The following is a 24,052-nucleotide window of genomic DNA, read 5'->3' as shown; positions in this document are numbered from 1 at the left end:
GATCCAAGGCGAAAATCCATTTGAAAGCAGTTTTACAGCAGGAAAACCTTGAAACAGAAACCCGCTGGCCAAAGACAATTGTAACTATTCTGATACCGCAAAGAGTTACGTTTTACATGCTTTATTTATTTTAATTATTTATAAAAAAAAATGTTTCACCAGGAAGTAATAGATTGAGAGTTACCTCTCGTTTTCACGTATGTCCTGGGCACAGAGTTAAGATGACCTGATACACGGTTACATTAAATGTCTTTCTCAAGTCTGCAGTTCATTCAGCTGCTAATAATTATGAAGGCAAACACGTATCTTAAAAAAACAAAGTGATACTACTCCCTCTACGTAAAATTGAAGGCTGGAAAACAATGAAAGGCTGTTGTGAACAACATGGAAAATACTTCTATCCCTTATTATGTGTTTACACCATGGTGGGGAAAAGACATTTCCTTATGGTAATGGTCACTGGGGAAAGTGGGAGGAACACAGAATTACAAAGGAAAGAAACTAGTGAAGTACCGAGTACCCGGAATTACCCGGCCTCACCCGGCTCTTTTTCAGCTGCCCGGACATTACCCGGACCCGGCAACTGAGAAGTGGGGCCGGCGTCGGGTAATACCCGGCATCGGGTAATGTCAGGGTAGCTGAAAATGATCACATCACTTACCTGCAGCCAGCGTCGGAAGACATCTACGAAGAGCAGCAGAGGTCCTGTGGCGGTGTCAGCATCCGAAGTGGGTCTTCAGCCGGCGGGGGAGCAGCAGGAATCCATTACACAGCACCGCAGCGGGTAGCAGTGTGAGCCGGGGAAGCACGTGACCGGAGCAGCAATAGGAACGCTCCTGCTCCGGTCACATGGTTCCCCGGCTCACACTGCTACCTGCTGCTGTGTAATGGATTCCTGCTGCTCCCCCGCCGGCTGAGGACACCTCGGATGCTGACACCGCCACAGGACCTCTGCTACTCTTCATAGATGTTGCTGTGGTCTTCCTCCACCCTGCAGGTAAGTGCCCGGACAGGTAGAACAATTGATTTTGGACAGGTACCTGTTACCCGTTATTTTTTTTTAAGTACAGTACTACCCGGTACAACACTAAAAGAAACCCCACAATGTGTATGGCTATGCCAAGGTGGATACTGTAATCTATTATCTTTATCAAATAAGGTAAAAGCTGAAAATGTACAAAAGCAAGGGTGGCCAACCCCAGTCCTCAAGGGCCACCGATAGGTCAGGTTTTCAGGATATCTGTGCTTCAGCACAGGTGGTGCAGTTGACGACTGAGACACTGACTGAGGCACCTGTGCTGAAGCAGGTATATTGTGAAAATTTTACCTGTTGGTGGCCCTTGAGGATTGAGTACTAGAGTACGTGCATAAGTCTATAAGTAGGGGGGATGAAAGAGTATGCGCACAAGTACTGCGGTTTCTAAGACATAAGCTGTGATAAGATGTATGGGGGTTAGATGTGTCACTAAAAGGCACAAAAGCACTTAATAGACCTGCAATGAAATGCTGTGCCTTACTGACTTGTATAATATAGCATGCTAGTTTATATGCAAGAAGTAAACGCCATGTCGCATGACAATTGTATAGTACTCAGGACATCATCACCATGGCATCATGCTAAAGAGATAAAGGTAAATATGTAAGCATTAAACACTTATATTTCAGTATTAATGTGGGCTTCTAGTGAAGTTAAGATATTAAAAAAAACATTGATCTATGTATTGTGATTAGCGAGACATGTGTATGTATAGGTATATACAGGACTCAAGAAATGTGGTCGATCGGTCGCCCGGTCGCCCGCATTGTGGCCGCTGTCGACTGTTTACCTGCAGCGCTGTCCCCCGGCGTCTCCGGGTCTTCACTGTTTTGATCTTTAAAATCATGTTTTTCTCCTGCAGCACTATTCAAAATGGCTGTGTGTTGTCATATGATTCCGTGTTGCCATGGTAACAGAACGCTGTGTGACATTGTAACACTGAGTCCCATTGCCATGGCTGCAGGAGAAAAACATGATTTTAAAGGCGACAAGACAGCAGAAGGCCGGGAGGTGCAGTCAGGACCCCACCGCAGGTAAGTGTCGTGGGGGGGGGGGGGGGGCAAGTGGGTTTGGAACAGTTTGTCGGTCCATGGGTGTTTATGTGTATATATATACATACGGTACATACATAATGTGATGGGGTTGGGGCACACACTTGGATAGTATGGACCAGACTACTGAAGAGGGTTCTGCTATCAGAGTACTTATAATGTGCTGTACAAAAATAACAAAAGGATAGGCACACCAAAAATATGCCAACAATTATTATATTGGCCCAACGTTTTGGTTACCCCCTGGTAGAGTGCTCTTGATAAAGGCTCCAGAGTGTAATCTTTCCATTTGTTATTTTTGTATACACACACACACACACACACACACACACACACACACACACACACACACACACACACACACACACACACACACACACACACACACACACACACTCTTCTCATAGCATAAAAAAGTCACCCTTACCAGTATCATGTGACCGGTGGAGATGTCCATATTTGACTGAGCCGGCTCTTCACTCCAAGAGGACGTGCTGCTCCGCGCAGTGGGACTGGGCATTGGCGCATCACTGAATTGCGAAGAGATGCTATTGATGCGAGAACTGTGCAGTGGCTCCGGCCGATCAGAGGTCTTGACAGCCATGCGCTGACGGCATAGCTCCTAAAAGAAGTGAAACACATAGAATATGAATCATGCGGAATTAATGGCGACCCCAAGTAAGTTTTGCCTGCTCATGCTAAGAAGCTGCACATTTTGCGGCAGATTCAAGAATAAAGTTGCCATTCTCTTGATGCTGCATGTTACCGCTGCCAAATACTAGTCTGTTCTTCCTCAATTCCAACAGCCTGTGACCACTCTTTGGATATTATAAATACACACACATATATGTTGATAAAGGTTCCAATAGGATGCTGACATTTTATCTCTCTCAATATGCTCTAATTGCAACGTGGGACACTAATGCATTTATCTCGCTCTGGCTCTCTTATCTGAATCGGAGGGTTTCTGGTCCACACAATTACTCACAATTTACCCAACTCCCGTTTGTTAGATACTGTTAGATACTGTACAGTAGTCAGAGGAGAGAAAGAAAAAAAACTATTTAAAGTGTGCCCTGCTTTATTACGCAATGGTGATGCTAACGACGTCTTTATCTGTAAGCCGATCAATGTTAATGTTACCGGAATACGATGGGAAGAATCCAGTGCAACCATTAAAGCGGAAAAACATATACCATCTTGTAAGGTTGTTTTTAAAAAACAAAATGGAGTACAGATTTATTAGTAAAGAGGGGTGAATTTTTGGTGCAGATAAGGATCCGTCCGTGGATCAATCTCAAAAAGAGATTCGTCTTTCCAGATATTTTTTTTTTATCGTTGACTGTCCAATCCGTGGATTTTACAATCTGCTGGTGGACTTTACCCCGCTCAGATTGCGGAATCCGCGGATTGGATGGGTAAAATCCACCAGTGGATTGTATCCAATGGCGGTTTTTGATTAATCCGCACAGATTGAAATGGGCACAAACTGTTGACGGATTTTACACCGCAGAACGGATTTTGAATGGAAAGCTCGGGAAATTCAGCAAAACGGATTTTGACAGTTTCGTCCATCTCTATTTATTAGATAATAGTGACTGTTGTTTTGTTTTTATTCAACTCTCAATGCCTGTTTTAATCAGTTTTAAAGCCTCCTTTGATTTCTATAGCAAGTTTTGTCCCGTTTCCTAAGCATTGCAAGAGCTACAAACTGCAACAATAGATAATGTTACCTTAGTAATATAAGGATACATTGTAGCTGCTGAGTTACACTGACTGAAGGATTGATTGAAACTGAAAGGCGGCCATTATGATAGGCACATAATCAGGATTTTGACAGATTTATAACAGGAGCACAAAACGATTGCCATTTTAGGTACGAATGTAGAATTATACATTGTCACATGCTTTACATATACAAATAAGAAAAAGAAAAAAGTTGGAAAGTAGTATTGCAGCTTTAGAAAACATACATGCATGCAGGGTTCCTAGAAAAATGAGTGACGTGAAGAATTGCAAAGTATAGTAAAAAAACTGAGAAATTATAATGGTTGTTATGATGGGCGACAGAGGAATTAACTGTCTATTCCGTATAATGAGAACCATGTTAACATGCAGTTAACGATACATGACTTCTATTCGTTTGAATTGATTTCAATTAAGAATGGGCATATTAGCGGGTTCAAAAACCAAAACGCCCGAGCTTGTGAGGTCCAAATTTCCCAAACCTGAACTGTCTGTGACACTCATGGTCCGGTTTAATCTGGGATGTGAGTTCCTATCTAGGATCTGAATCCAAGACAGAAACTAACCAAAATATATTTCTGCCTCAAATTCAGATCCTATGTCTTGGGGGGGGAGGGAGGGGGAGGTTACAAATCAGAGGTCAGGAAGGAGGGATCCTCTCCTTCAAAATACTGCCTCCTCCCACCAACAAAAAAACAATATATCGCCACCAGTCCATACCTCCTCGAGTGCAGCTGCAGGGACCACTGTGGCTACTGCAGCTCTGTCTGAGGTCTACTATGTATGATACTGACCCTGCCTGGCAGGCTCAGCATCACACACAGCAGACCTCAGATAGAGGTCTAGGTCTATTCCTCTTCTGATTGGATCCCTGGGTCAATGTCAGGGTCGGCAGCCAACAGGAAGCGTTTGAGCTGCAATTAACTCCTGCAGACACCACTGCTGCACTGTGACACTCCTCCACCATGTCACTCACTCCCCTCCACATCACCCCCCCCCATCTATGGCACCCCCCACTGACCCCCAAGACAATACATTACATATATATACACACACACACACACACACACACACACACACACACACACACACACACACACACACACACACACACACACACACACAGTTTCTAATCTATATATTAAAGAACGGCACAAACATTCAGATTTTGAACAAGAAACAAAATCTCATAGTTTGAAAAATATTCCAAAACCAAAACATGGAAATATTTTAGAACCAAAACTGCATCCAAAATACATTTCTTTAGAACCAAAACGCCAGTGAAAGTGCCTACCCTTAATCTCAACACATTGTTAACTCTGTTAACAAGGTTACCCCACTTCTCAACATATTAGGGGCCTCAGGGAAGATAAGGAAAGAATTTCTTGGCACAGATTTTTTTATGGGATGCAGCCAACCTGCACATCTACTGTCACTTTTCCATCTGTTTATCCACAGTGTCGGAGTGGGTATAAACTCCCTGAGATTCTGTATATCAGATTTACAGGAGGGATTAACAAACCATGAAAGAAAATGAGAGCGGACAATAACACTAAGATTATGCCATTTTAGCTGTGGCTTCTTATGGATCATGCTGAAGAGTCAAATGTAAAAGAGTTACTGTATTTGCTCGCAGGTCTCCTATACCTAATGTAAATATGATTCCTAAATATATGCAGAAGGATATTTATCTCACATCTGCCACAGAGAAGAAACAGCCAACGATATATATCAAAGAAAATTTGAGTTTAATGCTAGCTCAGTCATTTTAATGTAACTGACATGGGAGAAACATAACAGCAAGACAGGCTAATCCTGATACGTTTTTACTGCTCTATCAGGCCCCTCTCATAGATCCCGATCCTGGACTTTTGGCTACGACCAAACCACCCCTGGCACTCCGCCGCCACCACAAATCGCCACATCGCCGCTTCAAATTTGGCCATGCGTGCTCTGACCCCGATGCCATGTTTAGATGCCCCATGTCACGCGGCCATCCCTCATGTCAATGTCACGAGCGCCCGCCGCTCCGAGTCCCATGCACCTGCCGCTCCTACACACCCTCTTTAAATGTCCCATGTAGGGCGTGGGACTCAGAGTGGCGGCCACTCTGGACATTGACATGAGCAATGGCCGCGCCACATGGGGCATTTAAACATGGCGTTGGGGTCACGTCTAAATGTCAAGCGGAGAGGTTCCTGGCGGTGAGTGGTGGTGGCGGCAGAGAGCAGCGCCAGGGGCAGTTTGGCTGAGCCAAATGTCTCATTCTGCCTCAAACCTACTGTCGCCTGTTGAAGCTCCTAGTGTCACTAACTGGCACACGCAGAACTACACTGGCATACAGCATGACATGTACACAGGAGATGCACTGCGGGGAGTTGCATGGTTATCTGCAAGTGAAGGTTTTTAATGACAGTGTCATTTTACACCTAAAATGTCCACACTGGGAGCTTAACACAAAACTCCCTCCCCTGCGTTACTTACACAGCTAAAGCACTACAGTAACATATGTGCAAAGTATAACAACATGAGCTGAAGTGGGTCTGTGGGAATCTGCATGTTCCTTACATTTGCATGGGTCAAAACACACAATATCACACTGTGTGTGCTGCTGCTTGTGAGAAATTAAATACAAATGCACATTTAGTAAATTGGTTACCCAGACCCAGCAACATTTCTAACCAATTACCGGGTGACTTTTGCTTATAAAGGCTTAACTCTTGTAATGACTCTACAAACATGGGTGGTAGTGGTTCATTTCATGATATAATTACATGGAGTTTAGCTTAAACCGATTCAGTACAATATTGTGGTTTTTTTTTTAGTATTCTTCATATATGTTTAAAAGCCAGTTAGAGATGAATGCTGCAATAATTAAAATATAATTAATCACAGTAACTGCACAAACAGAACTAGATGAGCAGGGATCCCCCTCTGCTTACATATACTTTAGGAAGGACTAGTGCATGTATATCTGTGTTACATAGTTACCCTGCTGTATTTTAAAGGTGCAATCCCTCCTAGGACCAAAATGAACTAATTGCAGTCATCTGTTTAATACCAGAATGTTAACTCTGAGAATATATATTTATGAGTTGGAAATTCCAAAAACAAATATTACACAAAATGTTGGGTGATGTGAAATTGAACTATTTTCGATTTCATAATGATGGGAACAGGGGCAGGGTTTACATGTGGGACACCCATAATTCTGCATTTCCAAACTCTTGGAATCTGACAGGTCCACCCCAAATGTTCCTTTAATACTTTTATATATTCTACTATTTGTATATACTTTTATAATGAGATTGTAAGCTCTTCGGAGCAGGGACTCCTTTTCCTAAATGTTACTTTAATGTCTGAAGCACTTCTCCCCTTTATGTGTTATTTATATTATTTGTTATTTATATGATTGTCATGTATATTACTGTTGTGAAGCGCTATGTACATAAATGGTGCTATATAAATAAAGACATACATACATATATACTGCTATTTTTAATTGCAGTGCTTATTATTTTAAGAATCCATCCGTGAACTTTTCAGCTCCTATTGGGGGCTACGTGCCAGTCTGGCTATTAAGTGGCCAATGCCATGTTCTGTATCAATGTGCTTGATTGATCTCTGAGAGATACAGTATAAGAGTCCACGGGAGTTATCTAGTGAAACATTACAATGGTTGTATATCATTGTTTGTGCTTTCAATCCAATGTTCTTTCTTCTTCTTTACATTGACCCTTTTGCTGCCAAGGGGGTTGGCAACACAATGCTTTGGGGGGGGCAAAATAATTTAACTTTCCCCTGTGTTTAGGATGTAAGCAATGCGATTAGAAACAGCATTACAAAATGAGCCCCCATTAAACATACCATATTATGAGTGTAAACTCATTCTGCATATTCTGTCAGCAACTAGGTGCGCTGTAGCTGCCTCTTGGAAGCGTCCTACCCCAAATGTAACCAAAATACTCAACAGAGTCTGGCTAACACTTCGCTACGAAAAAATTACAGCATATTTAACAGACTCCATGGACAAATTCAGAAATATTGGGGGACCTCGGCTATACACAATGGCAGAACCAGGGTTTGTGGGACAAGACCTGGAACTCTAGACTATGTTGGTTTGTGGCTGGCAGCCCCGGGATGGTTATCGGGCTTCTGTGTGTTGTAATGAGTGTAACAGCTCTGATGATGCTTTGTGGTGTTGATATAGAAGAACCTGATTAAAATAATCTTGTATTGAATAATAGTATTGAAAAATAAACAAGTACTGAACCGAATAAATTGTAACCATGTAACTGTTGTGTCATGTCCCTATTTACCCCTCACCCCCCTCACCTCCCTCCCTTTTTTCTCTTTTGTATCCCTCAATCCCCCCCACCCTCCCCAATGCTATATACATGTTTCAAAATTCTGTCATTTTATCTGTTGTTGTTTTACAAAAGAAATAAAAATATAAAGTGGGAAAAAGAAACAGCATTACATGTGCTGCTGACCCCAGAGTGCCTCTACCTGCTGGAATAGATCTATTTTTTCTGCTCCATCATCTTTTTTTTTTTTTAACTTTATTTTTAAATGGTCACAAAGAGCAACTTTTGATGTTCATACTAAAGAAAATACGGTGTAAACAAGCTATGCTCATTATTTTGTTTGCTGCATTGCTACAGAGCAGGGGCGGCCATCTCAAATTATTACTATAATCTCCAGTCCTCAATTGCCACCAACAGGTCAGGTTTTCAGGATATCCCTGCTTCAGCACAGGTGGCTTCGTTGAAGGCTGAACCACCTGTGCTGAAGCAGGGACATCCTGAAAACCTGACCTGTTGGTGGCCCTTGATGACTGGATTTGGTCACACTGCTACAGAGAATCTGTATGATGGTTCCTCCAAAGATTAGTCAAATACTCTACTTCATGTTCACAAAATCCGATATTACAGCCCGACCCTCTCACTAGCAGCAGACACTGACATGGATTAAACATCTCAACATCGATAAAAACGAGTGGAATTGATTTTGAGCAAAATACTACAAAAATAATAATTGGTACAGCTTTCATGAAACACAGCTCCGTTTTTTTTTTCTATAGAATAAAGAAAATAAATCTTTTTTTTTTTTTTGGAAATCACACATTTTCCCACTCTGCCCTCACAACAGTTTCCACCAATAACGGGGGAAAAAGGGGGAAAGTTTGCGCCAAAAAAGAGAATTTTCCTACTGTTCAATATGTGGTTCCAGTCCTTTCCACAGAGTGATTTCGCTGCCTGAGTCTTTTAGAGGTTATTCACCAACCTCTGTGTGGATTTGAATAGAAAAAAGGGTGGAATGTCCTCGGGCGCGTCACTCTGCTTGCGGCTCCACGGCGTGTATTATATGCAAGGCAAAGGAAAGAGAGAAGGGCCACAGTGAAAAAAGACAGCTCAAAGTTTTGCACACTTTTTCATCAGGGTGGAGGGAAGGGGGGGGGGGGGTTGGGAGGGGTGAGAGATGAAGACAAGGGATGGCTGATATTAAATCAAACTTTTTGACTGGGGACACACTCACATTAAAAAACTCTCAAAACTTGAATTGATGTCTCCCCCTCTTTTTGTAGTTGGTGTCTTCAACAGATGTCTTCTCTTCTATGTGCAAGTAGATGGATTGAGGCCGAGGAAATGCCTCCTAAAATCTTCCTTAGAAAAAATAAAAGGGAAAAAATAGTGCAATACAGTTTATTAACGAATAAAAACTTGAGATTTAAAACTTACAAGCGACCGATCAATTCGAGCATAGGAAGGAGATGCCGCCAGGCTCCACAACTTGTCCCTTTCTGGGCAGTGGTGTCCTGTCTCGGCTGGTTCCCGCTTGGCAGATGTGTACTGTCTGTGGCTTGGGTTGCAGGTGGCCGCGGTGCGGATGTTCAGAGCCCGTGCACAGGCTATGTCCTCCTCCTCCGGCCGCCTATCTTCCCCGTGCAGACAATTCCAGGCTTCCCTGCTCCGCTGTGCATGCGCATGCGCAGACGGCGAGACGCTGGGCCAGGGAAATCAGACCTCCTCACTATGGTGGCTTGTAGAGACCAAAAAACGTCAGACGCGTTTCGCCAATGCTTCCTCAGTGACGTGGGCCTGGAATTGTCTGCACGGGGAAGATAGGCGGCCGGAGGAGGAGGACATAGCCTGTGCACGGGCTCTGAACATCCGCACCGCGGCCACCTGCAACCCAAGCCACAGACAGTACACATCTGCCAAGCGGGAACCAGCCGAGACAGGACACCACTGCCCAGAAAGGGACAAGTTGTGGAGCCTGGCGGCATCTCCTTCCTATGCTCGAATTGATCGGTCGCTTGTAAGTTTTAAATCTCAAGTTTTTATTCGTTAATAAACTGTATTGCACTATTTTTTCCCTTTTATTTTTTCTAAGGAAGATTTTAGGAGGCATTTCCTCGGCCTCAATCCATCTACCTGCACATAGAAGAGAAGACATCTGTTGAAGACACCAACTACAAAAAGAGGGGGAGACATCAATTCAAGTTTTGAGAGTTTTTTAATGTGAGTGTGTCCCCAGTCAAAAAGTTTGAATTAATAACAGCCATCCCTTGTCTTCATCTCTCACCCCTCCCAACCCCCCCCCCCTTCCCTCCACCCTGATGAAAAAGTGTGCAAAACTTTGAGCTGTCTTTTTTCACTGTGGCCCTTCTCTCTTTCCTTTGCCTTGCATATAATACACGCCGTGGAGCCGCAAGCAGAGTGACGCGCCCGAGGACATTCCACCCTTTTTTCTATTCAAATCCACCAATAACGGGCTGAAAAAAAATCAGAAACAGGCCGCCACTAAAGTCACCGTATATAGTAACCAGACCTCCATGTGTAGGTCAAACGTCGTAACCGCTCCGCCGCAAACTCCACCTAGGCACCGAGCAAAAGGCTGTGATGTGCAGCGTATGTCATACGGGCACCGAATAACCCGCGGGCCACCAGATACGCTTACGAGTTTACCATAATGTGAAGCTGCTACTAATAACAAATATGACCTCATTCATGCTCTAGACAGATTCTGGTTCTGGGTTGTGGTAACAGACATTTGGACAGGAATAACCATGACAGATGGAAGAATCAATTGGAAGCTTTAAAAAAAACAAAAAAACACCAAATCGTTGGCCATAGATGGCACCTTTATGGACATGCTCTCTAGGAGGGACCAGAATGTACTACAAATTTTCAATTTTCCCAAATCAATTGATCAACAGACTTCTCTTTACGTCTCTTCAGACTTCTCTTTAGCATTTGAGATTCCTGCTGTGTCCCTCACGGAAGAAGGTTCGATGCCCGGGCACCTCTTTGGACAAGCAGCACATGGTATTGTTGGTTGAGGGCTAATGGAGCTTTGTACTTTTGTGATTGGTTGGAAGCAAAGTGACAAATGTTCTTTGGGGAGGAGTCAAAACAACCGACCTGATAGATGGGATAATATTCAACAGAAGCTATTCAGAGGACCTACCCAAACCTAAATCCTAATCAGGGAGCATTTATTCTTTTTCAATACTTGAGGCTATGTATAAAGAATTGTTTTGTTTTTTAAACAAATTGAAAGATTACATTTTTCTCACCTAAAATTGTTATGGGCATATGCCGGTCTTATTCACGTTCTTACATTTGGCGCACAATTTCTTATTCTTTCAAGGCTGACGTCCTGTTCATACATACGAATGCATTAAAGCTGCAGACCAAGCAATATCCTACGTGTGTATTTTTAAAAATACATCAGTTCTGTGCTATGAGAAAATAATTGTAGCATTTATTTAAACAACTCTAAAATGCCATTTTTAATGTATCATAATGTAACAAGCTTTTTTTGTTTCTATAGCAACTATTTACAAAGTCACATCCCCTTCCTCGTCTGAAACAGGCTCTGGCACACCCCCTTTTTGAGCCCTGCCCTCTCACTAGCAGTGCACTAATTGTATGTAGTGTCTGCCTGGTGACATGATCGTCCCCACAGAAATGTGTCATATTAATATGCAAATACATTCCGCTGACTGCAGAATACTCCTCTGCAGCCATTTAGTGAACCCCCGAGCCGAATCTTCGCCAATTGATCACTGAACAACTGATCGATTGGCAACTCAGCTAATTACTTATCATTGTGTGGATTGTATTAATGAACATATTAAAGGGGAAAAAAATAACATTAAAAAAAACCCAGCAGCTTGGACTGCTGCTTTAAGATGTGATTGCCTCTACAGTACGTACATTTTCCGCCAAGAAAAACTTAAAGGGCAATTTTTGCGCATGTATGGTGCAAAATAAAGAGGTTTGCAGTTTAATATTACATATCATTTACATATGGACACCCAGACATCCAAACTCCACCCCCTACCCTAGCAGCATTTTTTTGTTTCTGAAAAAAGTTGATGCACACCGCACATCACCAAAAAAAAAGTTGTTTTTAAACATTGGAGAGGCAATAACGTACCTTACTTATGTGAGTATCTTAATACAAAATCCCTTATAGCGACGTTTTATACAAGGCCCCCGTTTGGTTTCACTGCTGTGTGTTTACATCATCTTTCCATTACTCCACTCAAGAGTCTTCCCATTCTCATGTGGCATCTTTGCCTCTATTATACAGAATATGTCCTAGTTTCCTCTGTACTTACTGCATGGCTTCAGGCTTTACTGCAGGGGTGGCCAACTCCAGTCCTCAAGCACCACCAACAGGTCAGGTTTCGACTGAGCCGTCTGTGTTGAAGCACGGGTACCCTGAAAACATGACCTGTTGGTGGCCCTTGAGGACTGGAGTTGGCCACTCCAGCTTTACACTATGTGAGGCATTCCACCTTGTTTAGATTGCATTTATTCAGATGCCTTGTTTAACTGTTATATTTTTATGCTATGTGGACCATAATGCAAGACCGATGGCTATTCTCAATTCATCCCCAGATTATTGCTAATCTTATGATCTACTAGAAATGTTCATCAATATTTTTTCAGAAACATTATATATTATTATAGAATAAATGCAGCCAAAATGCACACACAGGAATCCATTTAAAAAAAAGTAACAAAAAATTAAATTTAAACTTTATGCTTGGTAAAGTGATCAAATAAAGTTACTTGGTGAACAAAATTCAAGACATAGGTATCTCATTTTGCAGCAGACAAAGACGCCAATTATGACCAAAAAGCTGTGCAATACGGCAGGCAAAAGCTTGTAGGGCTCCATGCTAAAATACAGAAGAAGCAAAATGTGACACTGTATGCTCATTTACATGTCATTACCCAGAATCCCTGGCTGCAGTGGAAGCACTGTATGCTAAGAGATAACGGGGAAAAGCAGGGTTGCAGACCTGTCTGAGACGTGAATGTGACCACATTTGCTGAGGATATTCTTTGTCTTAAAGATTTCAACAAAACTTGTCTTGAAAAGGACAACAGTCAAATCTGCCCTAAATAAATTGTAATGCAGTGAACTGATATTTACTACATTTGAACCATACAATAAATTTATATATATATAGCCTATAGGGAACCATGTTAAAAATGGTTTTTGAGGCAAAAAGTGACACTGTGTGCTCATTTGCATGTCATTTCCCAGAATCCCTTGCTGCAGTGGAAGTGCTGTATGCTGGGTGATAATGGGGAAAGGCGGGGTTGCAGACCTGCCTAAGACATGCAGATGAGCATACAGTTGTATTTGCACATATATATATACAAATAGAGGATGGTACTGTGTGTGTTATTGATACAAATAGAGGATGGTACTGTGTGATACACATAGAAAATGTTGTAATTTTCTAAGAGCTACTTTATCATAAGTATTATTATTGTTACTTTTATTGTATTATAAGGTTTTATTTTTTGGTGCCAACGTATTCCGCAGTGCAGTACAAGGGGGTGGGAGGAGAATGTAAGACAATGGGAAGTTCTGCACCAAGCATTTTGAATAAGCATTAACAAAAGTAGTATTTATTGTTATTTAATTGCTATATAACTCTCTCCTGATCATTGCTACTGCTTCACATTATTCTAAGTTAGTTATGTGCTAAGAATTAACCACTACAAAACCACACACACACACACATATATATATGTGTACATATATATATGTGTGTGTGTGTGTGGTTTTGTAGTGGTTAATTCTTAGCACATAACTAACTTAGAATAATGTGAAGCAGTAGCAATGATCAGGAGAGAGTTATATAGCAATTAAATAACAATAAATACTACTTTTGTTAATGCTTATTCAAAATGCTTGGTGCAGAACTTCCCATTGTCTTACATTCTCCTCCCACCCCCTTGTACTGCACTGCGGAATACGTTGGCACCAAAAAATAAAACCTTATAATACAATAAAAGTAACAATAATAATACTTATGATAAAGTAGCTCTTAGAAAATTACAACATTTTCTATGTGTATCACACAGTACCATCCTCTATTTGTATCAATAACACACACAGTACCATCCTCTATTTGTATCGATATCACACACACAGTACCATCCTCAATTTGTATCAATATCACACACACACAGTACCATCCTCAATTAGTATCAATATCACACACACAGCACCATCCTCAATTTGTATCAATATCACACACACAGTACCATCCTTTATTTGTGTCAATATCACACACAGTACTATCGTCTACTTGCATCTGATTCCAATGAAGTATATGATGATGATAAATCCGGAAAAGTGGAGGCAATATGTATCCACAAAGTGGGGACTAATTATAAGAAACAAGACCTTTTACTAAGCCATGACATTTCTGTAATACTATTTATATTTACTAGACCTTTACATAGGGATGGATTGTATTCTCTAAACACTGAACATAAATATTGTGTATGAACTTTAAAAGCCAATTTGGGCTCTTCTTTAGGTGTGTGAGAAAACAGTGAGATATGTTGGAAAATGCATAAACAGGAACATATTTGATGTTGGACAGAAAAATAGAATAGCTGCAAAGTAAGTGCGAGCTGGACAGAATGACGGAGGCATAGTTATTGATCTCGTTCCACTTGAAGAATTCGGTAAACTCAAAATCTCTGAGTTTACAAACCAAGATGGACTCAGCCAGGAATGATTGTATAATGAATTGCCACCTAAAAAGAATGCCAATTTTTCTAAGGTCTATTTCTCTTCTATTTTCTAAATCTATTTGGATGGGGCACTCCCACAGTTTCCCAGTTGTTCCTATAAATAGATCCTCTTTACATATCAAAAATTATTCTGTACTTGCCTAATTAGGAAAAGATTTAATTAAATAAAAATAATACATTTTTATAAACATTATACATGCTGATGATGTTTTGGAATTGCTGCAAATTTAGCCCTAATTATGAATTACACCACACTCACCCTAGCAAAAGTAATATGCAATGTTAAGTCCAAGTCATTGGTCACTATTCCACATCTGATGTATGTTTCCAAGCAAGACTTCACTAGAGATGGGCAGACTGACTTAAATCAGCCTTGCCAGATTTTCCTGAATTATTTAGGTCAAATCTGATCAAAATCCATCTGCGGATTGAGTACTAACAAATCGGAGTGGATAGAGCCAAATCCACGATTAAATCAATTCCGCCCACATTTTTTTTTCCAACACTGAAAATCCTTCCTGCGGATTCTGGATTTAACAGATCTGTGGAACAGATTCACAATTTTAACATATCGGACAAACGGATTCACAATTCCGTGGTCGGTGGTGGTGGAGTTCTTATGGACAGCCCATTAGGAAGTGTGGGATGCAACGCATTTAAATATACTTTGCATAGCATTAGCATATCTCCCAGCGTACCCTCAGGTGTGCTCCTTTCTCAGCACAGACATCTCCCTAATTTATTTGGAGGTAGCTTTGAGGAGAATATATACACAACTGGAGCCACTACTACAATGGAAGTCCTCTTCCTCCTCCACCCTCTGAGTTTGGATTCTTATAAAACCCAACCACGGGTTTGCAATCAATCTGAGATCTTTACCGATTGTAAAAAAAAAACAGATTTGTCTTTTTGAGCCTTCTCAGCGGATGAAAGGAACTGGCCAATCTGCATCGGATTAAAATTCAAAGAAAGAATGTGCCCATCTCCAGACCACCTATAAAGTGACAGTATAATGTACCTCATTACCTCAATAATATCTGCAGTGCTATTGCTGCTATTGAAAAGTCTGGTCATTATAGCTCATGGTAATGTGAATATTTTCTTTGTCTTTATGATTGATTTGTAGCTGAATTTTATGCAGTTGTCCTACAAAACTATGCACGAGAATCAATTAGCCAAAGATAATAAAATGCAGCCGAGAATCTCTCTGTTAAATCAGTCACTCACCCACTGGTCATTCAGAGCCTTTGAGGCTGAAACACATTGGCACACAGCATGTAGCACATTTCTCCCACTGGTGCTACTGTTTGCTGGATGCAAATGGATGCAACTGGGAGCGGAATTGCAGATGGAAATAAGAGCGAAGGGGCAGCTTTTCAAGAGCACTTTCCATCAATTGATTCAAAAACAGAGATTGCTGTGAGAACAGAATTAAATTCATGGCATCTCTGGCAGCTGAGGGGTTAGAGTAAAACAGTCCCACATCAAGACAATTTGGCTAGAAAAAAAGGTTTCAGCATATGTACCCGTGTACAGATATTGGGTACAGAAAATAAAAAAATAGAACTGACATCTTTTTTTTTTAAATTATTATTATTATTGTTATGCTCCTTTTTTCAATACCGACCTACTTTGGTTTGGTAAACCGCACTTGTTATGCAGACTGAGTTGATTTGTATCATCAATTGTACCATGCAGGAGAATAGGTTGATGGGTAATAATAAAGGGGCCCTCTGGTCTTTACCCAATGTGCTAGAAAACTTATTACCCTTGTTGAGGAATATTTTAGATTAATTTGTTTGATGTGAGAATAAATATGAAAGACGAGTTCCCAGCATTTTGAATATGGGGCATTGACACAACAAAGCAACTCACTAAAGACCTGATTTGCATAGTAGTTTTCTCTATGTAGATATCTTGGTTGCAGGAATATATTGTTGATGGGTTGTTTGATGGTGTGATGGAGGGTTTTTGGGAGCTCTTTGGCTACATTGTTGGATATAAATATATATTTAATATTTATATTTTGTCAACCATGTACTCAGGGATTCCAAAACAGTCCTTACCACACTGTGAGCAATAATACAATAATAGTATGAAACATTAAGGCAGGGATGGAAAAATCCTGGACGTCTGGTCACCCTGGTGTCTAAAATGTCCCCCCTGGCACCTGTGCTGTGCGCAGTGATGACTAACCTGATTGACAGGTCAAGGAGAGTGGGGGGGGGGGGGGATAAGAGAGCAGAAGAGTGGGGGGGGGGGGGGGGAAGGGAAAAGAAGAATGGTCCGCGGCTAAATTGTGGTGTCTGGGGCAGAGCTAGTCGGAGGAGGTGGAGCTAGTCGGAGCCCTCCCTGCTCTCAATGCACATTGGAGGAGAGTGGGAGAGTGGGAGAGTGGGAGAGTGGGAGAGTGTCTCTCATACACACTGACACACACAAGGTGACACAGAGCCGCTGACAGGTAGGGAGGTGCACGGGGGCAGCTGACCCCCCTCCCCCCTGCCCTCCTCTCCCCTTCCTTACAAAATGCTGGCTCCTAATAATTCTGGCCGGCTCTTAAGTATTTTATATTTGTCCACCCATGTACATTAGGGAAAAAATGGCCCATGTCAGTATAAATTAATGTGCACCAGAGCGTTCTTTAGTATTGGAAAGTAAGGAAGTAAACAACAATCTTTCCAGACCAAAATGTTCTGTGTGAGCATCATCTGTACTGGGGCCAAATATTCCACATAATGTCTAATGAATACATTCTGTTCACAAAGCGGACACAAGTGGGTGCGCAATGGTTTGTTGAGTAGTTCTTTTTATTATGGAAACCAGCATATCCTGAATACAACTTTGCTTCCAATTATAAGCATCCTGACCACACCTAAAGAAATTCATTGCCAGACCAAATGGTACATGGAACAGCCACCTAGAGTAAGTGGTGGATTGAAATACAGCAAAGAATGTAAAAAGTATGTGTTCCAACCGTTAACTGTACTGCTGGCAATACAATTCCAGGGTACATGAGGCACTTAAAGTGTTCACAAAACAACATGGAACCTTTTCTATGGGCTGTGACAGTCACACAGAACAGTTACAAGTAGCAGCATGGCCTTCATTCATGCCAGGTTTTTCATACAATAATGTGCATTTCAAAGGCACAAGCAAAAATGAAATGGCTTTTGGATCTATAATTTTAAATAAAATATAGAGAGAAGAGGCTAGAAATGATAGGGAAAAAAACAGATCAAGTTGAAGAAAAATGCTAGTTTAGGTGGGTCAAAGGATTTTGTTACATAGAAATATAAAAACTGATAGCATATTAGGACGTTCTGAGTTACAAGTCTGCCCACTCTCCTACCTGCTGTGATGCCTCAGACCTCAGTAGCTCCCTGACTATTCCCACCCCCCCCATATTTCAGACACCTCTGTGTCTTTCCCAAAAAATGTAGAATGTATTTATTGTATTAATACACAGCACATGTTCTGTGGTGCTGTACCATGATCCGCTACCCTTTCAAAGAAGAAGTACTTTCTCACATTTCCCTTGAGCCTACCACCCTCCAGCTCTTATGACATTTTGTTCAACCATCCCAATTTTTTCCACAAAAATACTTCCCTTCTATACCTATGCCTTGATGCATTATCATTGTCTATGTTCCGTACCAGTTACCATGGAAAGCACTGCAGGTGTCCAGTTTTTGCATTCACAACCTGCACTAATGTAAATAAGAACTAGGAATGTTCGAAATGTCGCCTCTCTGAAATCAATATCCAGCTTTTGGAGGCAAATATGTAGCCCGAGACAAGTGTGAGAGTAAAGTTATGGCCAATGTGAATTCTGCACACAGAATGGACACAATGACTCTGTATAATTACAAGAAGAGACTACTTAACTAAAATAAACACTTACTTTGCCTGGGATTTGCAAGGCAAACAAGTCTCTCTTCAACAGTGTATTGAGTTTGCCATTAATAAATAAAGGCTATAAAAACGTATTGGATAAAGTAAACACGGTACAATTTAACACATCTAATGAGCACTACACGTATAACAAATCCAAGGTCCATTCTATCCTTGAACACAAATCTAAACTGCTCATGAAATGAATGTAATTCGTCACTGTTTCAGGAAACCTCTCAAGAACAAACAGATGCAGCCAGACCTTTAATAAACATAGCAACACGGCGTTTGATGGCAGAAAACAACCACTTGGCCATTTATACAACACGTTGAGAGATACCTGTGCACAAATAGGCTCACACCTGAGATATTTAAATGACTTAAATTAGCATAAATCCCAGGTATCTCCAGTGTGGTCCTTTTTGTGCACAGGTCTCTCTCCGCGTCTTATATAAAGGAGCGTTTGGGGGAGGTATATAGAAACTTGAGTCTGTCTCTCACATATGAATGAACAATGCAGTTCAGAGAGTCAGTCTTGCATAGCATTAGCCATATATAAAACACACTGTTAAGGATTGTTATTCTCTATAGTTGTTATGGGCACAGTCTGGGTTCATAGGAAGAAATGCAAGTACAGCCCATCAATTAGCAAGTTTGGCAAATTATTGTAAATTCCTCTAGATTGGGGATTTTTAATTAGTGCACTCTGCTATTCAAAGGAAGGATAACCATATGGTTTTATTTTCTATGGACATACAAAGTGACAGACAGCACCACCACCACTGTAAGGTAAGCCATTATAAAGAGGTGCAAAGCGAACAAAAAAAGGGGACCCCTGATAATCCCTAGAAACTATAATGTGTATGTATATATAATTCTCCCGCACTCATATTGTAAACATTGAAACAACAAAGAGATTTAAAAAAAATATATGTACTTGTAGATAGAAAAAACATACAGCTAGATGTAGTGTGAACCTTACACAAAGAGGGTACTATTCAAAAAATGCACGGAAACAAGATATCATACATGGTGTAGGGGGGGCAACATTGACTATTTGATTGGCCTTTGGCCTATTGCTTTCTATTCTTTACCCCCCCCAAAAAATTTATGTATCTTTTCCCCCTTTTATTTGCATATCCTGGACTCTCTATACTCAATTCATTTTTGTCTCTACCCTGTTATATATTACTGAAGTTTTCTGTTTATATGTTATAGAAATTTTGGCCAAAACATTATAAGCTTGCACACCAAATCGTCAAGGTTTTGGCCAAAATTTCTAACCAGAAAAACATATTTTAATATTATTAGCATTAGCATTATTATTTACACTGAAGCATAATTTCTTGTAATTATTACCATGTATGTTTTGTCATTTGGACATAGCACTGGGCACCCCCTGTGTTTGCTGTATTTGTGTGCCACAAAAGCCCAGTTGCACTCTATGTGGCATTACATATAGTCAAGATTAGGTGGGTGTGGGCGTTTGAGCTTGCTGGGTGTGTATGTTAATTTAATTTCTGACTGGAATCAGTTGTATGGAGGTTGTGGCACCTCCCCCAGAGCTCACGTCACCTCCCCCTTTTTTAATGGTGGATCTTCTCCTCTTGCAGCAGGTAATGAATCTATTATATTTCTTCCCCCCTCACACAGAGGTATAGGGAACTAATGCAGTGTAGTGTAGGACTTGCACTTATTATGGTTTACCTTGACGATTTGGTGTGCAAGCTTATGATGTTTTGGCCAAAATTTCTAACTAAAAAAACATATTTTAATATTATTAGCATTAGCATTATTATTTACACTGAAGCATCATTTCTTGTAATTATTACCATGTATGTTTTGTCATTTGGACATAGCACTGGGCACCCCCTGTGTTTGCTGTATTTGTGTGCCACAAAAGCCCAGTTGCACTCTATGTGGCATTACATATAGTCAAGATTAGGTGGGTGTGGGCATTTGAGCTTGCTGGGTGTGTATGTTAATATATATATATATATATATATATATATATATATAAAATAAAAAATGAATAGCCGATACCGTTCTGTGGCTAACTAAATGCTTTTATTTGTGCGAGCTTTCGAGATACACTGATCTCTTCTTCCGGCGGTGTTACATTGAATAAAGCAGGCAAGGGGTTTACTTAAAAATAGTGTCTCTTAGATAGATGTAGAGCTATCGATACATTCCATCTATCTATCTATCTATCTATCTATCTATCTATCTATCTATCTATCTATCTATCTATCTATCTATCTATCTATCTATCTATCTATCTACATACACATATATACATATATATATATATATCTATATATATATATATAGATATATATAGATATATATAGATATATAGTGGTTGACAAATCACCAAAAAATCTACTCGCCAAACAAAAAAATTTACTCGCCACCTAGTACCACACGTGTGCTGCTTGGGCCAATAGGAGCTCGCCACGATGTTAAATCCACTCGCCCGGGGCGTGCAAATGTTTAGGTTTGTCGAACACTATATATATATATATATATATATATATATATATATATATATATATATAGTAAAAGAATCAGTTGGCACTACTGTATTGTGCTTAAAGCTGTAGGTGCATGTCCCATATAGATAATATAACCATACAATACCATTCCACAGTCAATCCGCAGTCAGGAAACCAGGAGACAGCACTCAGATGTAAATCTCAAAATAATGTATTAATGTGAAATGTAATACATCACAGGACCCAATGTTTCGGTCCTCAAGAATGGGTCCTTTTGCCCACTCCTGAGGAAGGTCCCATTCTTGATGACCAAAACGGTGGGTTCTGTGATGTATTATATTTCACATTAAAACATTTTTTTGTTATTTACATCTGAGTGCTGTCTCCTGATTTCCTGACTGCAGATTGACTGTGGAATGGTATCGTATGGTTATATATATATATATATATATATATATATATATATACTAGCTGATATACCCGGCGTTGCCCGGGTGTGGAAGGGCAGGGAGCATGGAGTGGAAGGGTGGGGGGGGAGGGGCGTCGAAGGGCGGGGGGTGGAGGGGCGTCGAAGGGCGGGGGGGCAAGGGGCGTAGAAGGGTGGGGAGGGCAAAGGGCAGGGGGGCAAAGGGCAGGGAGGGGCGGGGGGGCAAACGGCAGGGAGGGGCAGGGGGGGCAAAGGGCAGGGAGGGGCGGGGGGGGGCAAAGGGCAGGGAGGGGCGGGGGGGCAAAGGGCAGGGAGGGGCGGGGGGGCAAAGGGCAGGGAGGGGCGGGGGGGCAAAGGGCAGGGAGGGGCGGGGGGGGCAAAGGGCAGGGAGGGGCGGGGGGGGCAAAGGGCAGGGAGGGGCGGGGGGGCAAAGGGCAGGGAGGGGCGGGGGGGCAAAGGGCAGGGAGGGGCGGGGGGGGGGGGCAAAGGGCAGGGGAGGGCGGGGAGGGCAGGGGGCAAAGGGCAGGGGGAGGGGAGGGCAGGGGGAGGGAGGGCAAAGGGCAGGGGGCAAAGGGCATGTGGGTAGGGGGGGCAGGGGGCAAAGGGCAGGGGGGGCAGGGGGCAAAGGGCTGGGGAGCAGGGGGCAAAGGGCAGGGGGGGCAGCGGGCAAAGGGCTTGGGGATGGAGGGCAGGGGGCAAAGGCCAGGGGGCAAAGGGCAGGGGGAGGGAGGGCAGGAGGCAAAGGGCAGGGGGAGGGAGGGCAGTGGGCAATGGGAAGGAGAAGGGAGGGCAGGGGGAAAGGGGCACGGGGGTAGGGGGGGAATGGGGGGGTAGGGAGTGTAGGGGGGGGCAAAGGGCAGGGGGAGTCAGGGACGCGGTAAATAACCCATTCCCCTGCGTGTACTCACCTTGTACACGGCTGCGCTCCTCTTCCTCCGGGTCACGGCCGCCCTCCTCCACCTCGGGCTCCTCCGCGGCGAGGCTGACACGCTCCGGTGAGGAGGTGCTGTGCCTCTCGCGGGGAGAGGCGGAGACAGCCGGAGGAGCGCCCTCGGGGACGGGGAGCGGCCTGTGTGAGGGGAGAGCCGCAGAGAGCGTGCTGAGTGTGTGTGTGGGGGGGGGGGTGAGCGGAGGGGTGAGCGGGGGGGGGGGGGTTGAGCGGGGGGTGAGCGGGTGAGGGAGAGCACCGGGTGAGGGAGTAGCCTATGGGTGGTGAGAGCCGTGGGGAACGCTCTCGGGGATGGTCAGTTGGGGGAGCGGTCTATGTGAGGGGAGAGCCGCAGAGAGCGAGGGGGGGTGGTGTGTGTGTGTTTTGGGCCATCACTCCGCCTCAGGCCAATGAGAGGTGTGTGGGGGCGGGCGGCCCAAGGGACCAATGAGATTTCCCCTAGGGACACAGGCCATGCAGACAAACATACAGTGCTTTCACAAATATATAGTATATATATATATACACATACATATATAGGGGCTTGATAAAGTACTGTGAGGTCCGAAACGTTGCTCCAGTTTTTCTTGTGTTCTACCCCTGATGCCTGTTTGATGAATTAAACCTTTTTATTTTTGATCATTACCTGTGAGTGCTGCGGATTTGTTTTTCCTGTTCTGTCTGTTTTTGTCGCTGGATGGTGGTCCTGGCTGCACTGCAAGCACCCTGATGCAATAAGATAAGCTTTTTGTCCTACCTTTGATCCCAATTTGAGTGCCCTGGACATTCCTGTATTTTATACATACATACATATATATATATATGAGAGAGAGAGAAAATAAGCGTAAGTGACAGCACACACTGAAAAAAAGCCTCAGCAGAGGTAAGTGTGGTGCATGGTAAAGGGTAAATAGTTATAGTCTATAAGGATCCCTAGAGATCCAATATACTGGCACAGCACAAGCGGTAAATACCTGAACAGGGCCCCCCTGGAGACTGAAACATCAGGCATGTGTGCATTTTGGACCCAATAAACCACTTGTATGTGATTATCTCTTGCGCTGTGCCGGTATATTGGATCTCTAGGGATCCTCACAGACTATACACATGCATATATACATTTTATTTCCTATGCCAAGACAAAAGAAGAGGATTCACAACTAGGAAAATGAGTGTCATAGGGGAATGGATGGACAAGATTTGGGACAAGATCCTCTCGAAAAAACAATGCACAGTCCGTAAATAATTGGACACTGACACAATTTTCATAATTTTGGCTCTGTACGCCACCACAATGGATTTGAAATGAAACAACTGAGATCCAATAGAAGTGCAGACTTTCAGCTTTAATTCAAGGGGTTGAACAAAAATATCGTATGAAACGTTTAGGAATTGC

The 24,052-nt window shown here is 42.4% G+C and overlaps 1 protein-coding gene across 2 annotated transcripts in view; it reads right to left on the bottom strand.

Annotated features, from left to right (window-relative positions):
- PTPRN2 (protein tyrosine phosphatase receptor type N2) overlaps positions 1-24,052 on the bottom strand; it is a 1,212,473-nt gene that overhangs the window by 81,740 nt on the left and 1,106,681 nt on the right. The window contains exon 14 of one of the 2 annotated variants that reach the window (XM_075587846.1): positions 2,516-2,710. The exons of the other annotated variant lie outside the window; for it this stretch is intronic. Within the exon in view, the coding sequence (XP_075443961.1) occupies positions 2,516-2,710 (195 nt within the window). The remainder of the gene's footprint in view (positions 1-2,515; positions 2,711-24,052) is intronic. 2 annotated transcript variants of the gene reach the window in all.

Source organism: Ascaphus truei, chromosome 2, assembly GCF_040206685.1.
Source record: "Ascaphus truei isolate aAscTru1 chromosome 2, aAscTru1.hap1, whole genome shotgun sequence".
NCBI lineage: Eukaryota > Metazoa > Chordata > Amphibia > Anura > Ascaphidae > Ascaphus > Ascaphus truei.
Note: the sequence above shows the minus strand (reverse complement) of the source record. Positions and strands in the feature narration are given on the sequence as shown.